We start from the raw sequence: 20,571 nt of genomic DNA on the forward strand, positions 1-20,571 counted from the left end.
CTATATAGGGAAATGTAGAAACATCTACTTTCCTGATTTACTGTACGAGTTTATAAATATCCACTCTTCAATTTATCTTTTAAAGATGCAATTGAGTCCCCTTTAAATTGTCCTTGTTACAGAAACAGCGACATATCAAACTACTGTTTTACATCCTAATAAGTTTACATTGGTAGGGCTCACAAGCAACTGACTTCCTGTATGATTTATGAAATAAAAGTTGTAAAACAATAGATTATAATAATGTATCACGAGCCCTGAATTTAAAAACAAATGACTTTTTAAAATGGGCGTATCCGGGACATAGTTGCAAATGAAAACTGCAGTAGTTTCCAATTTCTTTTTCGTATAAAAGGATTAGTTTTTTGCTAGTCTATTTATTTTGATTATACCAGAGTTTGACTGCACTATTCAATAAAATTAATGAAGTTGAAATTCAACCAAATTGTTTTGTTGTCAAGTCTCTTGATAATAGATGATTGGTAAGACTTGAATATTATTGAGAAAATATCAGAGTCAATTGCCACCAAGGTTGACCGAGGTAAATAACATGAGGCTAGAGATTGTCTTTGTCACTGTAATGTAAAATTACCATTATACTCATGGGTGGGGTCTTCTGACCTTCCATGGTGGGCAGGAGGTCACTTGCTGTCTTCTATTGTAATGTAAAATTACCATTATACTCTTGGGTGGGGTCTTCTGACCTCCCATGGTGGGCAGGAGGTCACTTGCTATATCTGTTTTCCAAGTTGTTTTCTATCTTCGTCTTGGAATGAGATTATTTGGTTTGTCCTGGCTGTACTGTAAGGGATGCAGACAAATGCATCGTATTAGTTTTGGAAGATAATTTATTTTTTTCCGAATAAATCATCCCTCCGTTATGTACTGAAATATTTTTTGTTTGTTTTGTAAGCATTTGAGTGTTTTCCTCTTGGTGGGATCCTGTGCTTCTGTCTGGATGAGACTTAGGTCTTTTGTGGTGGGGCTCTTGACCTCCCGTAGTGGGCAGGGGGTACTTACTGTGTCTTCTATCCCCTTATATCTGTTTTCCAATTTCTTTCTCTTGGAATGAGATTACTTGGTTTTGTCCTGGATGGGAGGGAGACAGTCAAATGCTTAGTTATCGTTTTGGGAGATGATATTCTTTTCCCTTGTCAATCGTCTCTCTGTTATGTATTGTTATTTTGAATGTATAATGTAAGCATTTGAGTGTATTCCGCTTTGTGAGATCTTGTGCTGGTGTCTGGGTGAGACATTTAGGTGATCTCAAACTAAAGTACACTAGTGGTATGCTCTTGGAATCTACATCGGATCCCCATTTGTTCCCAGTTCCCCTTTGTCTTACTTTCTTTGGGTGCTTTTCAATTGTAATTCTAGAACTTTTTACTAGTGCGGGGCGGTCCCAAGCATGTTTAGGACCGCCGGTTCTACGGTCCCTGGGAAATGAGAAGCGCAAGGGCCGGTTCCAAGAACCAATTCTTTTTTCGACATTGGCCATTCACAAGGCAATGTTGGGACTTGGGACCGTCAAAGAACCGATTCTTTTTCGGCATTGGGACCGTGCCTGCAGTAGATGGCTGTAGAACCGGTTAGTGAAAGTGAGAGCGGAGAAGGCTTATTACCTCAAAACATGAAAATAGTGCTATAACACTATCCATTAAGCGTGTGTGTGTGTGTGCGAAGATTGATGGAGCGGGTCAGGTCCATGTTAGTGTTAGTGAAAAGGGATTGTTAATATTCTGTGTCTGTGGCCTGCTGGACCAAAAGTACGGGAAGAGTTTGTTTTGATTTGTTGTTATTTCGTCTCCATTCTTTTTTTCTATTTTTGTGCGGCTATGTGGTCTTGTCGCTTTCGGATCGGAATGTCCTGGGTTCGAGCCTCGCTCTGCGCCTTGTTGAGTCCTTGAAAGACTCTTTACTCACATCCTATCACCGTAATCAGGTGTAAAATGAGTACCTGGTTGTCAACAGTGTTGTCTCTGTCATGCACTGTATTGTTTTGTTTACATATTATATATGATTTGTAAACATTTGAGTGCATTCCTCTTAGTGAGGTTCCTGACCTCCCATGGAGGGCAGGGGAGTACTTACTCTCTTCTTGTTCTGTGTTGATGTAATTTAGAGCACCAAGAGCCTCACTGTTGAGGATACCGTGCACTCTATAAGTCTATTATTATTAAATCACCAGGCGCATATAAAAAACCCTTTAATTAATTTTTTAAAGTTTTATGTTGGCTGGTTGAAATTAGTTTGGGACAACCATGTTCGAGGTAAAAATTAGTTCCAGGAAGGGATAGAATGATAAAGAATAACAAGGAAAAAGTTTGGGTGATTCGAATGAGGAAACCGTGTTCAAGGAAACCCTGCTGGAGTGTATTTGTCGGTCATCTTAGCTCATCAAAAACGATAAAGCCATTAGGGCAACATTAGATTTTTTGTTTGTTTGTTTGTTGCTTTAGGTCTCTTCCAACACAATTGAGGTTATATGAGAGACCGCTGAAACAAAAAAACAAGCAATCTAACAAAAATAGTACAAATGTAAATCAAAATCATAACCTAAAGATATCATAAGCTAAATTATAAATAACCAAGAACAAACAGGCAGAAGATTTACAGAAAAAAAAATATCCCCTGTCAAAAATACAATCACAAACCAAAGAAGCAGAATAGGCTAGTAAAGAGAAGAAGAAACGACATCACTATCGGATCGTACACCCATGCGAACATCATAGGTATATGATTCAAGGGTGATGCTCCCATCCAACCACCCGCGGCAACATTAGACATTAGCAACGTAATTGAATATTTTATTGAGTACTTTAGAAAGTAACTTGCTCAAAACAGAAAGCATCTCAATCACAAATGTATCATGTAACATGAGTTTTGATTTTTATCTCATTTGATGGAGGAGGCAGGGGATGGAGAGTAGAAATAGGTACGGCAAACTGCCGCTAATGCGCTCTGGCGGACAATTTTCGATGTGTTTTACATAAATTTTACTTCGTTGTATTCCATTAAATATCAAAATGACAAGGATAAAATTTATATCAATCGAAAGCTTATTCAAATCCCTTTAAAATGGTGTCTAAATGATTTATCTGCTTTTTTTGAAGATAATTTAAGTGGGTTTTGAAACAAGTCACTAATCGGCTCGCCCGCTGATGGAAAAAACGAACTTTTCGCGATCGGTCATCTTGAAGAGCTTGGCGAATTCGGGCCATGGGTGGTATCGGATCAGTAATTGGTTTAAAATGTGCACAAGATCTTGACGTTTCGATCGATACCAAATAACTGTTGGTTTATTTAGGGGAAGCGATTTTATTTTTAAAATTTCTCAAAAAAAGGAAGATTAAACTCATTTCACAAAATTTCAGCAGACTATTTTTACATTGCTGGAAAGCTCATCCATTTTTCTCTTAAAATATGGAAATGCCGTACCAATTATAAGTATCGCCCGCATTCGCCCAGCATTTAACTTTGGTAAATAAACACGAGTTGCACAGCCCAGTCAGTGAGAGCAAAATGGCGTGCCGACCAGAGGCTGCCTCGACGGACACATTTTTTGTCTCCCTTGGCGATTTATGGGAAATATGCATTTTTTTGCGTTTTCGTGGCGCTTAAAATGTAATTAAATAAAGAGCTAGAGTTCTGAAAAAAATTGGAGTTGTTTAATTTCTATGAGACTCTAAGCAGTTGAAATTTTGTCATTGTGAGCCCGATACTTTTTTTTATACGAAGTCCCGAAGTTGGGTGCAGAAGCAGGGTGTCGCGACGACGAAATTGTCAAATTTTCAAATGACCATATCTTCCTTAAAAATTGAGATACATGTATGATATTGGTATCAAAATGCTCAGAATTGCAAACTCTTTTAAGCAAAAGTGACTAAATTGAGCATTGTTGGGTTTGAAAAATCAGTTTTCTGTACCTAGTAGAAACAGCATAAGTTGGTAAGGAAAAAATAAAGGGCCTCCAAGCAAACAATTAACCCCTACACATGTGGTAATTAAAAATTCTAAAACAATTCAAGAACATCTTGAAATAGGAAACTGATGTTCATTAACAAAATGACAAAACAAAGTGTAAACAGATCTGAAATTTTATTGTATGCCTTCTCATATTATTTCCTGAATCAGTATGTCTTCAGTACGATACGTCAATTCCACACATATCAAAATGATAAATGAATCCCATCAAGAGACAAAAAAGTAAACTTGGTCATTACTTTAATGAGAATCTTTTAACTTAACAAAGCTGTCACACAAATAACAAATTATCACAATATTCATTCAACATTTTTCACAAGATCTCTCACATTCTTTGGACATCATTACATTCAAATAATGCAAGTTTTATAACAATTATCAAAATAATCTCACAATGTCTTTACCCTCCGGAATTGAACCCCCTCCCCCCAATCACACACAAACTCCAATATTTTGGGGTAAATTTTAACTGGTCAATTGATTAAATAAATTTTTTACATGAAAATAATATTTATAAACAACGATGTATAAAAGTGACCTATATAACAAAGAAAAGGAGAGTTGTGTTGTCCATCCAACTTTGGGACCAGGCACAAGTTCAAAATATGTTTGTAAATCAATTAAGATATTAGGAACAGATTGGTCAATAACTTATACAAGTGGTGGATATCTGTTGTTTGTTGCTTTAGGTCTCTTCCAACACAATTGAGGTTATATGAGAGACCGCTGAAACAAAAAAACAAGCAATCTAACAAAAATAGTACAAATGTAAATCAAAATCATAACCTAAAGATATCATAAGCTAAATTATAAATAACCAAGAACAAACAGGCAGAAGATTTACAGAAAAAAAAATATCCCCTGTCAAAAATACAATCACAAACCAAAGAAGCAGGATAGGCTAGTAAAGAGAAGAAGAAACGACATCACTATCGGATCGTACACCCATGCGAACATCATAGGTATATGATTCAAGGGTGATGCTCCCATCCAACCACCCGCAGTGGTGGATATCTAAAGAATCAATAAATAACACAAATAAAATTGAGCCTGACAAAAAGTTTGCGGTAAATCACAACTTTATAATATTCATTAATTACAGTCCTAATTAGAGTAAAGCATAATCATTTCATTCAACTCATACATCGCAACAAGCAGTATGTCATAGACGTTATTATGATCATTTGGTTAATTCTGCTTTGGGTCCTCTGTAATTTCCAGTAACTTTGGGCCGTACAGCAAAACGTAAGCACAATGCCAGTCACCTGGGAGAATTAAAAGATTTAAAAATAAGTGATTAGAGAAACAATTAGATTGTTTGTTTATAGTGTATCACAGTGCCAGCCACACTTACAGGTCAATAAAGCACCAGTAAAAAGGAAAATGATTGAATGGTCAATCAGAAAGGGGATGATTTCAACAGATATCAGAAGTGGATCCAAGAGCAATATATTCTTGAAGCTCACCTGAGGTCATCTCAAATCACTATACCGACACTACCACAGGGGTCTCTGCCAAAAGGGATACACTCAGATGTTATAAAATAAGCGTTATATTAAATCCCCACCATGAAATATTAAAGAGAGATGATTTCAAGGAAGAAAAATCCTAAAGAATTATTCATATGTTTCCCTTCCTGCAAAAAAATGAAGGCAGAGCACGGCAAAACTAAATGGTTCCATTCCAAAATGAGAAGACAAGCCATATGGAAAAGACAAATGATATAGGGGGATATTGTAAACTGGTGAAGCTCAGGGATAGACAGTACCCCCATTTCCCTGCTCAACAGATTAGATTGAATTTTCGAGTCATGTATGTAAAGAATATTAATTACTGAGCCTTTTGGTAACAAATAATCAATGTACTAAAGTAAAAGAGTTTTAAAAAACCTCCAAAAGTTGCTTTTATTTTCGAGGCAATCATCTTTGGGAGAAAAACATTATTAAATTCTTTGATCAGGGCATCAACTGATGCTTTAATGTGCCTATATATAAACTAAAAGCTTGATAGGATTATTTTACTGAGGATTGTCTTGGCCTTGTGCATCCAGCAGCAGGGCAAAAAACCCAAGAGAAAAGTAATCAGGAAATTTAATGTTTAAAAAAATCAAATAGATACAGCTGTCACATGGTTTAATATTAAGCTTAATAGTCTACAGTAGACAATAGAAAATCACACGGATAAATAACATCAGTGATAGAGCCCAGTCGAGCTGATATAAATGCTATTTTTAGAAAGATTATAACTAACTTGTTAAAAAGAAAATCAAATATATTTATCTTTTAAATTATGGACAGTGATTTTAGTGCAAAATAAAACAAACATGTAAAATGCAAGTCTCCAGACTGGATGAATAAAACAAAATGAACAACGAACAAAACTTCAAAATGATATTAAAAACGAAATGGAATTGTTAAAAACACTATGCTTTCAACAACTACTATAAACAGCCCTGGCATTGTCTGACCAATGGAGTAACACAAACAATAGTGATAAGTATAAATAATAATTTGATAATCAAATGTAATTTTAAAAAATCAATGGTATTTGCCTATAAATAAGGACAGATATATCTTACCTCCTCCTGACAATCTCAAAATGTCCTCTGATGTGATGGGTGTCACATTGTCATCGTCAAACATCAACCAGTCATCTGTGGAAATAAAATATAAATATGAATGGGTTTCATTCTTGCAATTAAACTAATTTTTATTCCACTCATTTATTTATATAAAAACAATAAATATGGTAGAAATTGGCAACAAAATGGAAAACAACTTTACCAGGGATGAAAGGATCTGCCCAGGTTATATCACAATTTACAAATGATTTAAGAAAATTTATTAAAAGATCCATATGTTCAAGTTTGTGGGTAAATTAAGATCTCCCTACCACGTGGGGGTCAACCATTTAGTATGAACTTGGAAGATAACAATTGGATTTCTTTTCATGACAACTGAATTTTAAAGGCTCTCCTTTTATATTCCTATCACACCATTGGTGTGTTAAAATAGACTATAATTTAGAAACTTTTGAAACAGATAGATGAAAGGTCATCTTAAAATATGTCTAAATGTCTTCATTTTTTAAAAAATAAAAAATTATGTGATTGGACCTGCTGAGAAATGCTTTCCATCCATCAACAGACATCCCATAATATGTATACAAACCTCCTCTCTTTCGAACCCAGGCTACGTAATGTCCACTAGAGCTTGATCTCCCCTTGTGTGTCAAAACTGCCTGCAATTCATAGTACCCACTATTGTTTGATCCAATATCTGGGGAAATAAATAAAAAATAAAGCAATATACTTATCTTTTCATTATCTTACCAGAGCCTTTTACTTATGAACCCCGGTATTAAAAAAAAATTGCCTGCAGAATTCAGGATAATAGCATATTTCTGCTTATTTACATATTTAATTTAATAAGTAAAAATAATTGTTTTACTGTTTGATGCTGTTTTTTGTTTTGTTTTTAAGGGTTTTACAGCACTTTCAACACATTTAGGTCATATCAGCGCCAGTAAAATGGAAGAATATTGGACAGTGAAAAGATTCTAGATAGACAATTAAAAGGACTTGAGAAAAAAGTAAGACAAAGAGAAATGGGAACAAATAGGGATCAGATGTAGAGCATACCACCAATGTACTTAGTTTGAGATCACTTAAATGTCTCACCCAGACACCAGCACAAGATCCCACTAAGAGGAACACACTCAAATGCTTACACTATACATTCAAAATAATAAATATAACTACATATAAGAGAGATGATTTACAAGGAAAGAAATATCAGCTCCCAAGACAATAATTATGCATTTGACTGTTTCCCTCCCAGCCAAGAACCACGGCTAAGGCCAAGGCAAAACCAAGTAATCTCATTCCAAGACAAAGACAGAAAGCAAATTGGAGAACAGATAGGGATAGAAGACACAGTCAGTGCCTCCCTGCCCACTATGGGAGGCCAGGAACCCCACCCAGACTGTTTGATGCTTTAAAATAAATCAAGTATATATTTTTAATAATCAACCTTACAATATATTTTTTTTTAAATACCAATGACAATAAAATTATAATCATTACCAATCAATAAAAAAAAACCCACATAATATTAATTTATGTTCGGGGGATTCAAGAGTGCAAATGAAATATGAAGTAAACCACATCAAATCATGCCAAGTAACCTTAGTACTCTGACTGTTAAGGGCTGCAAATGAGACACGACATTTGTGGATCCAGATATATATCAATCCTGCTTGCTTTCCATATTTCCTGATTTTATCTAAAGTTTTAGGCTTATCTCGAAAACATCAATGTAACCTATTGTAGTGGATGGCATTTATAACCTCTTGTGTCACACTGTGGTAGTGGATGCCAACTGAGTGATATAGGTTCAAATCTCATTATCAATGGATACTTGTTATGACCTACTCTGCTAATTGCCAACTTATCTTATCCTCTTGGTTCCTTGGTGGAACATAAGGCGATTTACTGCTAACTGAGCAATGATTTGCCAAGCTAACTTAAGACACACAAATTTATTACCTCCTTCCAACCAATATGGTGCATGCTTCACATCTTTGTCATCTTTCTTGGCAACCTGTTTCCCAATATTCTGGTAGAAGAAACAAAATGTGAAAAAAAAAGTATTAAAAAAGGAAATCCACACATCAAGTTTAAAAGAAACCTTTTAATACAGTCGTGTTTGCAAATATATACTTTTTTTTCAATCAAGACTGTTTTTTAATATCTAAAATTTTAAATGCTGATTGAGGCTCCATACAAAGAATTGAAATGACAGAATAAAAACGAATTTTTAAAAGTAACTTTAAGCTGAAGCTCAAGACCATTTGCTTGGAAAACCAATAACCTATTTCAGTTCAAATTTAAGGCTGAATAAATCCACAATAATTTAATACAATGTGATCACACAATGATACCAAAGTAAAATGCAAAGATATATTCAAGATATATAATCCAGATATCTAAACAAGCCAAACAAAACACGGGATATATTTTCTTCTTTATTTGTAAACAATGATTAGTGAATTAATTATCCAATTGTTATATAGAATACCTTTGTATGTTTTTGATATGGGCGTGAGTGTTTTAATTACAAGTACATAACAAACCTTTTATGTATGATAACACTATCAATAATGGTCAAAACAACATCAATTATATATTTCAATAAATGGATAAATAAAATCAATCTCAAGTCCTAGAACATTTCATAATTCTTTTTAGAGATGTGGCAATTATTTTAATATGAATGTAAACATTCCACTATTTTGGTTACAACTGAAACAAATTGGCTTAAATCAAATGCACAGATTAAATTAAAAAAAAAAAACAAAATAAAAAAAAGAATAACCAACCTGTCGAGCTTCTTCCACCTTTGCATCCTCCTGTTCCTTGAACTTATCACGTATTGGTATTAATTTCTTTTGTAAATCAGGAGTACACAAATCAAACACATCCAAACTCATTGGAAACTTGACATCCTGTTTAAATGAAGAACATAACTTGAATATAGCAAAATGACAAGTCTTTCATCAGGTCAACACAATGACCCAGATTTATCATCTTTGTTGCAATCTCAGCAGGTAGCAGCTTTGATAAAATGAGGTTGAGATCTCAAAAACTTAGTCATGATAATGTAAATAATATCTAATCAGTAATTTGGGTAATACAGGTTATCCCATAAGTCTATCGGTATTAATTGCAGTAGCAGCTATTGACAAAATAATTCCATAAAATATCACATTGCTGCCATATAAATATTGCTTTAAAAAACTATACACTAATTGGAAAAATTATATTTTATACAGCTTCGACATCATTTTTATCGAAATTGTTTCGGACTATTTTACAATGTTTCACCAAGACCCCGGCATTTTTACTCGTTCTCACAACCAATTTTTACTGTCAGTTGTCGTTGGACTTTTATTCACCCTGCGCTTTTATTGTTTACAAATTGAAAACACACATTCCTACCTTAAACGTGAACACCATTACAATCAACAAAAGATTGTCTGTAAATGCGGTGGTCGACGTAAACAATATGTTATTGAAACAACAGTCCCGCGACGTCCAGTGAACTGTCATCGTTCAACTCGACCACCACAGACGTTAACAAAAATATTGACAAATGACACAAGTCCAAGTCATGGAAATCATAACATTTGTATTGGCCATATTAACGCACAGTCATCGAGAAACAAGACATTCGATATAATCGATGTCATAGATCAACACGATATCGATATTCTATATATAACTGAATCATGGTTGCGTCAGTTCGGTGATGAACCTATAATGAAAGAAATGACACCTCCCGGCTACAAGATGGAATCGTTCCCAAGAAATGGACGATCAGGAGGGGGGATCGCCATCATATACAAACACGCTCTTTCGTCTAAAATAAAAAACAGGCCAATTTCGTTCAAAAGTTTTGACCTACCCTCAAATTTCATTTTTATCACTTGTATCTACAGACCATCCCCAAGCAAAAAGAACAAACTGAGACAGAATGATTTTGCTGACGAATTTTCTGATTTTGTATCAAAAGACACATCAAATAAATTTTATCGGCGATTTTAATATTCAGTTTGATGTTGATAAGAATAGTCTCGTTAAAATTATAAAAAATATGCTGAATGAACATTCAGTGACCTCTCCAACTCAAAGATTGGGGCACATCTTGGACTGGTTCATCACTGATACACCCTCGCTTGTTGAATCAATTAAAAATATCAAAAAAGAATTTCAGACCACAATCTGATTCTGGCAACTCTCAAATGCATCAAAGAGAAAGCAAAGAAAGTCAAGATAGTGTCTAGGGATACTAAAAGAATAGACATTAATTCCTTCAAAAACAATCTGTCAGAGGAACTAGGAAGAATGGATATACCATCAACACAGAAAACGGACGAGGTACTGCGCAACGTCATCAACAGGCATGCGCCAAAGACAACTAGAATAATAAATTCCAGGAAACCGTCTCCGTGGTTTAACCAGAGTGAAAAAATTGCCAAAAAGGGAAAAAAGGAATTCAGAGGCATCGTGGAGAAAATCGGGCCTTGAGATTGACCGGCTGATATATATAGCAAAAAAGCATAAGTATAAAACCACCTGCAAAAGAGCAAAAAGAAACTATTATAACACGAAACTATCATCAGTGAGGGACACTAAGGAATTTTTCTCTGTTTTAAAGGAACTTTTAGGGAAGAAAAGGGCATGTGTCTACCCACTAATATCCCGGTAGAAAAGCAGCCGGATGCATTTTCAGATTTCTTTTCGGGAAAAATATCGAAAATTCGGAACAATTTGGACCTCGTGCAAAATGAAGATATAAATTTCCACCCTTTTTCGGGTTCACAGGGATTCTCTTGTTTTAAAGAAACAACTGAAGAAGAGATTTCTAAAATAATTTGTTCATCTTCCTCGAAGTCATGTGATTTAGATCCTTTACCAACTAATATTTTGAAATTATGTCTTCCTGAATTGATACCTTGCATAACTTATATTATAAATCAGTCACTTATCTCAGGACAAGTCCCAGATATCTATAAACATGCAATTGTAAAGCCTCTCATAAAAAAGCAAAATCTCGATGTAAATGACCTTAGTAACTACCGTCCCGCCTCAAATCTGCCATTTCTTTCTAAAATCCTTGAAAAAGTTGTACTCAGACGTCTTTCACAACATCTCCATGAAAACAATCTATGGGAAAAATTTCAGTCAGCTTATCGTTCTTACCACAGCACAGAAACTGCTCTGTGCTGTGTTGCGAGTGATTTGCTTGATGTTTTAGATAAAGGTTCTGTTTCTCTTCTGACATTGTTAGACCTTTCGGCGGCGTTTGATACTATTGATCACGGTATTCTCATTAAACGACTTAATATAACTTTTGACTTGTCTGGGACTGTCTTGCAGTGGTTTGAATCTTATTTAGATGGCAGAAAGCAACAGGTTATGATTTTAGATAAACTTTCTCGTCAACATACATTGTCTTTTGGTGTTCCTCAAGGCTCTGTTTTGGGTCCAATTCTTTTTGTTTTGTATACTTCTCCATTATCTAATGTCATCACTGGTCATGGGCTGCGCTATCATCTCTATGCAGATGATACGCAACTTTATGCTACTGATAAAACTAAAAATCTTGAAAATATTGTGAAACATGTGACGGATGTGAAAGAGTTGATGGATGCAAACAAGTTGAAAATGAATGAGTCAAAAACAGAAGTGATGATTGTGGGAAATAGAGGGCAGTTGAAGGTGAAATGATGGTCTTGAGGTGTTGATTGGGGGTGAAAAGATCAAGTTTCAAAGACTGTGAAAAATTTGGGTGTCTATTTTGATTAAGAAATGAGAATGTCAGCTCACATTTCTGCTCTCTGTAAATCTTTATACTTTCAATTGAAGAAAATCAGTTCGATCCGTCAGTATATTGCAATTGGAACATGTAAAACATTGGTTGTTTCCCTCATTTTTTCGAAACTAGATTATTGTAACTCCCTGCTTGTCAACTTGCCTCAGGCTTCTATTAAACAATTACAACTACTGCAAACAGTGCAGCAAGATTAGTTTTTGGCAAAAAAAAATTTGATCATGCAACCCCTTTGTTGGCCTCTCTCCACTGGTTGCCCATTGAAAAGCGCACATATTACAAAGCAGCGTGTCTTGTTTATAAGTGTTTGACTGGTATAGCACCGGCATATCTCACATATCACGTGGTCATGTGTAAATTTGAAAATTACACTTTAAGATCATGTAATGACCAAACGAAAATTTCGGAAAAAAGATCAAGAACAAAATTTGGTGATAGATCGTTTGCTTGTTTCGGCCCCAAGATTTGGAATGAACTACCACGTGGTCTGAGGGAGTGCAAGTCTTTACCTACCTTTAAAAAGAATCTCAAGACACATTTTTACTGTATTTTTTTTTTATTGACTCTATGAATCCTTGATTTGGCTATGAATTATTATTATTATTATTATTTTTTTTTTTCACTTAAAATTGATATTTATATTGTAAAGCGCCCAGAGCTTGTGTTTTACACGAGAATGAGCGCTATATAAATGTGTATTATTATTATTATTATTAATTAAATTTCAATTGACTTACCTTTAGAATTTTAGCATTTGTTGATTGTTTTTCTTTGTAAAAGAATCTGACAAACTGAATAGTCAAATAAGCTGGCAGACGGCTTATCTTACTCTGAAAAATATAGAAATTACAGGAGAGAAAATAAATATCTATCATTTATTAGTTGCATCTTGGTTAAAAGTAAAAGAGAATATAAGAAAGACAATAACAAAATTATTATAAAACAAGGTAAACAATGTTTAATATCTGAACAATTAAGGATGTTTTGAAATTGTTTTATTTTAAAATTATTTTGAAAACGTTCCAAACACACACACATACACCTACAACTTAAACATAAAATCATAATATGTAATTCAAAAGACAATGATTTAAAACTCACTGATTTAGTGTATGTTGCATCTCGGTCGAGGGTTGGAGAATTTTTTGTTATATTTTCAACCATTCTCTGAAAAAGTGATGGAAAGGAAAGGTCAGAATTTCATAGTTTTTTTTTTGTTTAGTACTTGATAAATACGAGAGTTTGCATGGTTTCCAGGAGTGAAAATTAGCTTCCAAAGATAAATAAGCTTTTTCTGATTTAGTTTGCTTTTAATAATATGTGATTGAATCATTTAAAGTTTATCAATGTGTTTGCCAAAAACAAGATATTAGAACATTTTAGAGATTAAAGGCAATCTGTAAAAAAAAGTAGGAAAATTAATCAGTCAAATTCACACTGACTGCAACGAAGTCAGATAATGTTATGTAACATATGATGCACATCCGTTCTTGTCATGAGATAAACAATGACTTGTTAATATTCATCGATCTGTTCTTTCTACATATATTAAATGCCTCTAAATTATTCTTTTTCAGCCCCTTCATCAAGAGATGATTAGGTAAAGAGGCTAGAGAGATTTTATGTCTTTACCTTTACAAAATATGATATAACACCTTGGCTACTGCATTCTGGTGGTCATGCAACTTATAGACATGAATCTTAAATAAATTGCTGATCATAGTCATTCTAACATTGGGAAAATAAGAAATTCAAAATGAGAAATAAATTCATAATCAACCTTTAAAAACTGCCTTTCCTTAGTCAACTATCCTTGTTTATTGTACAACAACATTTCTTATCACCAGATTACCCCAATAACATACCATGAATCTTTGTCTATTTTTAAACATTCGCTTAAAATTTACCTGTTTCGAATTCAGTAGACGATATGAGAAGCAAGATAGGTGTCTGGTTGTGTTGTATTGTATGTGTGTGATTGAGTAAGTATGTTTTAGCCAAAAGTAATTTGTAATTTAAGCGCTTTGAGTCTGATGTCCCTACAATAAGTTTTGAAAGACTTGACGGCGGAAAGTACTTTGTGAAAGACTAGCGTGCTATACAAAAGATAGCAAGCAATTACTAATGTCTGTTTCACACTATAGGAACCAGAATAAACTCCGGCTCCATGAACAAATGGCTCTGAAGGACTACTTTAAAATGAGAGAGAGAGAAAGAGAGAGAGAGAGAGAGAGAGAGAGAGAGAGAGAGAGAGAGAGAGAGAGAGAGAGAGAGAGAGAGAGAGAGAGAGATTGTTTTGTTTTTGTTAGTTTTTAAGGGTTTTACGGTGCTTGCAACACATTTAGGTTATATCAGTGCCAGTAAAAAGGAAGAATAGTAAAGGATAGTAAAAAGTTCTAGAATTACAATTGAAGCACCCAAGAGAAAGTAAGACAAAGGGGAACTGGGAACAAATAGGGATCAGATGTAGATTCCAAGAGCATACCACCAATAATGAACTTAGTTTGAGATCACCTATAAGTCTCATCCGGACACAAGCACAAAATCCAACAAAGAGGAATACACTCAAATGCTTACATTATAAATTCAAAATAACAAATATAATAATACATAACAGAGAGATGATTTACAAGGAAAAAATATCATCTCCCAAAACAATAACTATGCATTTGACTGTTTCCCTCCCAGCTAGGACTCCGGCCAGGGCCAGGACAAAACCAAGTAATCTCATTCCAAGACAAAGACAAAAACCATGTTGGAAAACATGTAAGGGGATAGAAGACACAGTATGTACCCCTCTGCCCACTATGGGAGGCCAGGAACCCCACCCAGAGAGAGAGAGAGAGAGAGAGAGAGAGAGAGAGAGAGAGAGAGAGAGAGAGAGAGAGAGAGAGAGAGAGGGGAAGAGGATGAGAGAGAGAAGTGTAAGAGGATGAGAGAGAGAAGAGAAAAGAGAAGAGAAGAGAGAGAAAGAGAGAAGAGAGAGAGAGAGAGAGAGAGAGAGAGAGAGAGAGAGAGAGAGAGAGAGAGAGAGAGAGAGAGAGAGAGAAGAGAGAAAAAGGAGAGGGGATGCAGAGGATGGACTGTAAGGAGGGGGAGGTGCCATACTAAAAATAGTCGTTAGGAGCGCAGCATTTGGCTAACTTTTAAATTAATTTTCTTGAGGGGACTGAAAAAGGTTAGTAGATCAAATGTTGACTAATGTTGATGAGTTGAAATTCTGATTATAGTCGGAGGATTTACATTTTGTAAAAATGTGTAAGAAACACGTTGCAATTTAGAAAAATATCACACACAAAAAAAAAAAAAAAAAAAAAATAGAGAAGGAAAAGAAAAGAGAAGAGGAGGAGAAGATAAAAAAATCACTTACATTGACTAATCCAGTATGCATGTATTTCACCTCTGTAATGTTCAAAAAAAGAAGAAAAAAAAAAAGTGAATTCACATGACTTAGTCCTCCCTCTTTGAGTTTCTGACAATTCATATGTAATTAATATAAAAAGAAAAAAAAATTACAGCTTTTCTTTCTTATGGAGATGTCACAGCAGCACTTAAAAGCAAGGTGATTGAAAATGGACTGACAATAAGACGTAAAACTAGATATAAATACTGGAATTTGTTTCCCTGAAATAATCACAGTATATAATAAAAGACTAGCGTCCTATCCAACGGGTAGCAAGCAATTGCTTTTGTCCATTTCACGCTATAGAAACCACGATAAACTCCAGCTCCATGAGCCTTCTAATGGCACTGACGTACTATTTTAAAAAAAATAATAATCAGAGCTTATTTCCAACATCAATGGCCTTAAAAATGAATTTTAAAAGAAAGGAAAAAAGAAACACGACAGATTTCTGCTTTAACGATAACATACCAAAAGCACACAACACTACTTAGTTTACCTTTTTCAATAAAACAACTCAGTTGCAAAAACTTCTCCTTGCCAACAACGTCACCCTCTTCAGGCGCCTCTGTACATTTCATACTTTATCAGAGTTAAGGAAATATAAGTTTTAAATTGTTGTAATGTAAAAGCAAACTTATCCAAAGAATGATTTTACTTTGATTCAATAAATGATTCATGTACAATACAGGAAACATAACGTTTTTTAATGAATGAGAATTACAGTTAACAAGTCTTATTACAATAAATGACTTCAGTGGTAAATAAAGCATGGCATAATTTGAAATAAAAATAAACGGATAAAGGATACGTTGTTTGAAATTCGCCCCCAAAATACTGATCAATAAATCCCTGAGTGAATGCTGATGCTCCTGTTGACGAGGCAGATGCATCAACTTCCTGAAACAATGAAGCAAACATGGGACATTAATAAAAAAAAATTTAAAACAATTTCAAAATAAAGAAATGATCGTTTTTCTTAAAGGACTGAGAATATAAAAGAAACATTCACATCCAGAATCCCAAATCTGAGTCTCATAATTTAAAAACAGTCAGTTCAGTGGTCATGTTACAATGAGCAAGGTTTGTTCAAGTGAAAAATATTCTGTATATTCACTCATTGCTGATTTTTAAAAAGAAGGGTAGCAATGTTAGGGTGAAAAAAGAAATCTTTTGAAATCACAATAAATTTTCAAAGGTCTGTTCAGACTTTTTTGGGGGATCAACACAACGGTCCAGATTTACAATAAGACGTTACACAGAAAAAATATGTAACATATTAAAACAACAGAGGGATATGACAAAAAGGGTTTTGACTGTTGTTTTTTTTTTCTGGCTGTAGGTGTGGTGAACATGGAACCATCTTCTCTGGTTTGTTTTAAATCAATAAATTAATTATGTAATTCACAGTGGTTTACCAGCGGATCACTTAGTTGAGATGCTAGGTCAAGAGGTCACTACTCTCCTCCTCTTTACCTGCGCTCTGGCATGGCACGTGCCTGCAGTCAGTGAAGCGAGTAGTCTAATTGGTCTGATAAATAATGGCATAGCCAAGCCACAATTATCTTAAATGTAAATCTATATCACTCATGTTATAGATTGAAATCCCCCTCACACAGTGGACTAAATATCATAGATATCATCAGTATATTTCTTTCTCAGGAACACAGCAAAGTAGACTCACATTTTCACTACATTTATCGTTTAAATCAAATATTTCTGCAATCCCTACAACAACAATCAGACGTTGCAGTTTATTATTATTCACACTAGTACATAGTACAAACTGTCTACTTTCTGTTGCACTAATGTTAATTCAGTTCAACAAATATGTAACAAGTGTAGGGGTGGGGTATCAAATTTCACTGGGAATATCTAGCAGTCTATAAGATGTCTAGGCTATCGTGAGTGATGAATTTGGACCAGTTACACAATGTAAACAATGTCATAATCATTTCCTGGACTCCCTACTGACCATGGAACACTTTACTACACTGATTCTACAGTTTTGTCATCAAACGTTCCCACGAATATGGTAAAGGAGTGAAGAAGTCATACTTATTGTAGTACAGGAACTGTATATATATATATATATATATATATATATATATATATTATATTATATATATATACTCCCTCTGCAAGTAGCCCAACAATAATAGTTCTTAAAGACACATCTGTTACTGATTTAAGAAATATGAAATGAATGGGCTTGTTTCATTCATGTCTCTGTTGATTGGTGTGGGAAAGTTTTATTCACCAGCTGCACTACTTGTACACTGTGAATATTGAGAATAATGTCTGAATATCTGTTAATTCCTAGGAAGTGCCACTATTATTTTCTCTATCTTGGCTGTGTTTGAGTTCCCCCCCTCTCCCCCTCTTCTTATTTTCCCCAGTCAAACTTGCCTTTGTGGAATACTATCTGTACTAACGGTTGATGTTATATCGTTGTTGTCAGTGGTATGAATTAGGTGTAGTGTGAATGTGATTAATTTCTCTTAGCCTGTCTTTTACGTGTGTATGTAATATGTGTGTATATGCAGGATGTATGTGTGTGTGTGTGTGTGAGAGAGAGAGAGAGAGAGAGAGAGAGAGAGAGAGAGAGAGAGAGAGAGAGAGAGAGAGAGAGAGAGAGAGAGAGAGAGAGAGAGAGAGAGAGAGAGAGAGAAAGAAAGAAAGAAAGAGAGAGAGAGAGGAATACCTTTTTCTACCATATTCATTGCTTCTATTATCTACTAGGCCACTGTGATAGTGTTGTTGTTTGGTGTAATGACGGTGGTTTTGTTTCTATTTGGAATAGTGAAGTAAAACCTACACACACAATATATTGCTTTATATGTTCTTTAGGAGTGTGTTAAATTGTTTAATCCTCTTATCTCCATAGCTTTTAAATACAATACAAAATACAAATGGAGAGAACATACCAGATGTCCAGCCCATTACATTTATGACCATTAAAAACGTAGTTAAAATGTGTTGAATCAGAAAATGAATGTTTTACTGTGTGTAATAATATTAAGACTGGACAAAACATTAATTAAATTCGGAATCCAACGTCTGATTTTAAAGATTTGAATTTTTTATTGTCCGCACAACAACAAAAATATTTTTAAATGGTAGGGATTTTAAATTGCTTATAAAACCTATCAGAATAATCACAATAAAACGAAAAAAGAACCAACATAACAAGTGAACGTAGTACTGTCTGTTCCGTAAGTTAATATTATTGTAATGTAAGTGGTCATCTAGATATGGTGTTGGATTACATCACGAAAATGCAATACTTTGTGTCATAACCCTCAAAAAGGGGAATCCCCGTCCAGGTAGCCACTTTTACAGCATGCAGCTGCTGTTGTCAGTCACTTGCTGGGTTCCAGCAGTATAACTAAGTGATCCGATTTTATGAAGAAATAAACAGCAGTGAATTGGAATAGGTGGTTGGAGTCCAACTGAATGCAGTGTATTGAAAGCAATATCCATTCAAAGTGTTGCTACCGAATTAAGGATATGCTTTCAGAAAATTAAAAAAACATCTTATATTTTCAAAATCATAAAATGTAAAATTGTTATTACAGGAAACTTTAAAATTTCATAATTCCAATACCAGACCATCTGACAATACCACTGATTTAATTTGGTCATAGTTGTGAATGGCAATATCTCACCATTGGCTCTCCTTGTTTTATGGGACTGGCAGCAGGCAAAAGCTTCTGTTGTAAACTTCTAACTATTTCAGTCCAGCATTCATTGGCATCCTGCAAAGAGTGAAAAAAATTTCATGAAATTTAAAACAAAGACAACATATTTTTCTTAACAAAGAAAAAGTTTTTCTGTCAGATATATGCATTTTATTATTTTTTGGAAACACTCAAGATTAAAAAAGATATTTCTAAATTCCTGTGCAAACCCAAGTCATCTGTTCTCAAATCAACACTAAAATCCACATCAGCCATGTTACATGTTAATAAGTCTGTTGAACACAATATTTTCCATTGTTCAAATAACCTGTGTTGCTTTAAATATCATTCAAAATAAGAGTGTACAGTTTTATCCTTCAACAACAGCAAAATTTAACTAGTGACCAAAATTTTTAAATATAGATAGTATACAAATAATAAATACCTGCTGTTGATAGCCGCCATTTTCCCCCTTTTCAGCAAATCTTGGAAAAACTATGTGTAAAACTTGTAAGAAAATAACTGGTGGAATGGAAGATGAGGTCTTCTCCATCGTTAGATACAAATCTCTCAAAGCTAATGAGAAAAAAAAGGAAAGTTCAAATAACATTTGAAGGAATGATAAATTGGATAAAGATAGTGATATACAATCAAAATCACAAGAAGAAAGAACGGTAGTAAAAATCAAGAGCGTGCAACAAAACAACAAAGAGCATTAGTGAGGAAAATGATAAAAAATATTACCCAAATTACTTTCTGAATATGTTGACTCGATCATGACCCAATCAAATTTCTTACAGCACTTTGAAAAGGAAATTTATGACAAAATATGTAATTGCTGTGGAATTATCATTTTAATTACTGCTCTATTATGTGGTCACCAACAAATACCATTTTGTTTTAATATCACTTGCTCTGTACCTTTTTTCTGAATCAGTACACACTTTGTGATTGTTCATTTTGCTTAGTTTAGATTCAGCAACAGCTAGCATAAGATATAGACCAAAAAAAAAAAGTTTCTTTAGTTTATATTTCAATTAATTGTTGTGTGTATTTCAGCTTTTATTTTGTATGGATGTTCTTGGATAAGTTGAATGACATTTGGAGACTT

The 20,571-nt window shown here is 34.3% G+C and overlaps 1 protein-coding gene across 1 annotated transcript in view; it reads right to left on the minus strand.

Annotated features, from left to right (window-relative positions):
- Positions 1-4,083: 4,083 nt before the first annotated feature.
- LOC144962396 (ubiquitin carboxyl-terminal hydrolase 14-like) overlaps positions 4,084-20,571 on the minus strand; it is a 29,594-nt gene continuing 13,106 nt past the window's right edge. The window contains exons 7-18 of the mRNA XM_078895298.1: positions 19,906-20,036; positions 19,449-19,538; positions 16,592-16,680; positions 16,280-16,362; positions 15,748-15,779; positions 13,479-13,544; positions 13,115-13,207; positions 9,364-9,489; positions 8,531-8,600; positions 7,155-7,262; positions 6,563-6,637; positions 4,084-5,249 (exon numbers count right to left, since the gene is read on the minus strand). Coding sequence (XP_078751424.1) covers positions 5,173-5,249; positions 6,563-6,637; positions 7,155-7,262; positions 8,531-8,600; positions 9,364-9,489; positions 13,115-13,207; positions 13,479-13,544; positions 15,748-15,779; positions 16,280-16,362; positions 16,592-16,680; positions 19,449-19,538; positions 19,906-20,036 — 1,040 coding nt within the window. The 3' untranslated portion in view covers positions 4,084-5,172. The remainder of the gene's footprint in view (positions 5,250-6,562; positions 6,638-7,154; positions 7,263-8,530; positions 8,601-9,363; positions 9,490-13,114; positions 13,208-13,478; positions 13,545-15,747; positions 15,780-16,279; positions 16,363-16,591; positions 16,681-19,448; positions 19,539-19,905; positions 20,037-20,571) is intronic.

This window comes from Berghia stephanieae, chromosome 1 (assembly GCF_034508935.2).
Source record: "Berghia stephanieae isolate SIO BIC M18660-M18661 chromosome 1, UCSD_Bste_1.3, whole genome shotgun sequence".
Classification (NCBI taxonomy): domain Eukaryota; kingdom Metazoa; phylum Mollusca; class Gastropoda; order Nudibranchia; family Aeolidiidae; genus Berghia; species Berghia stephanieae.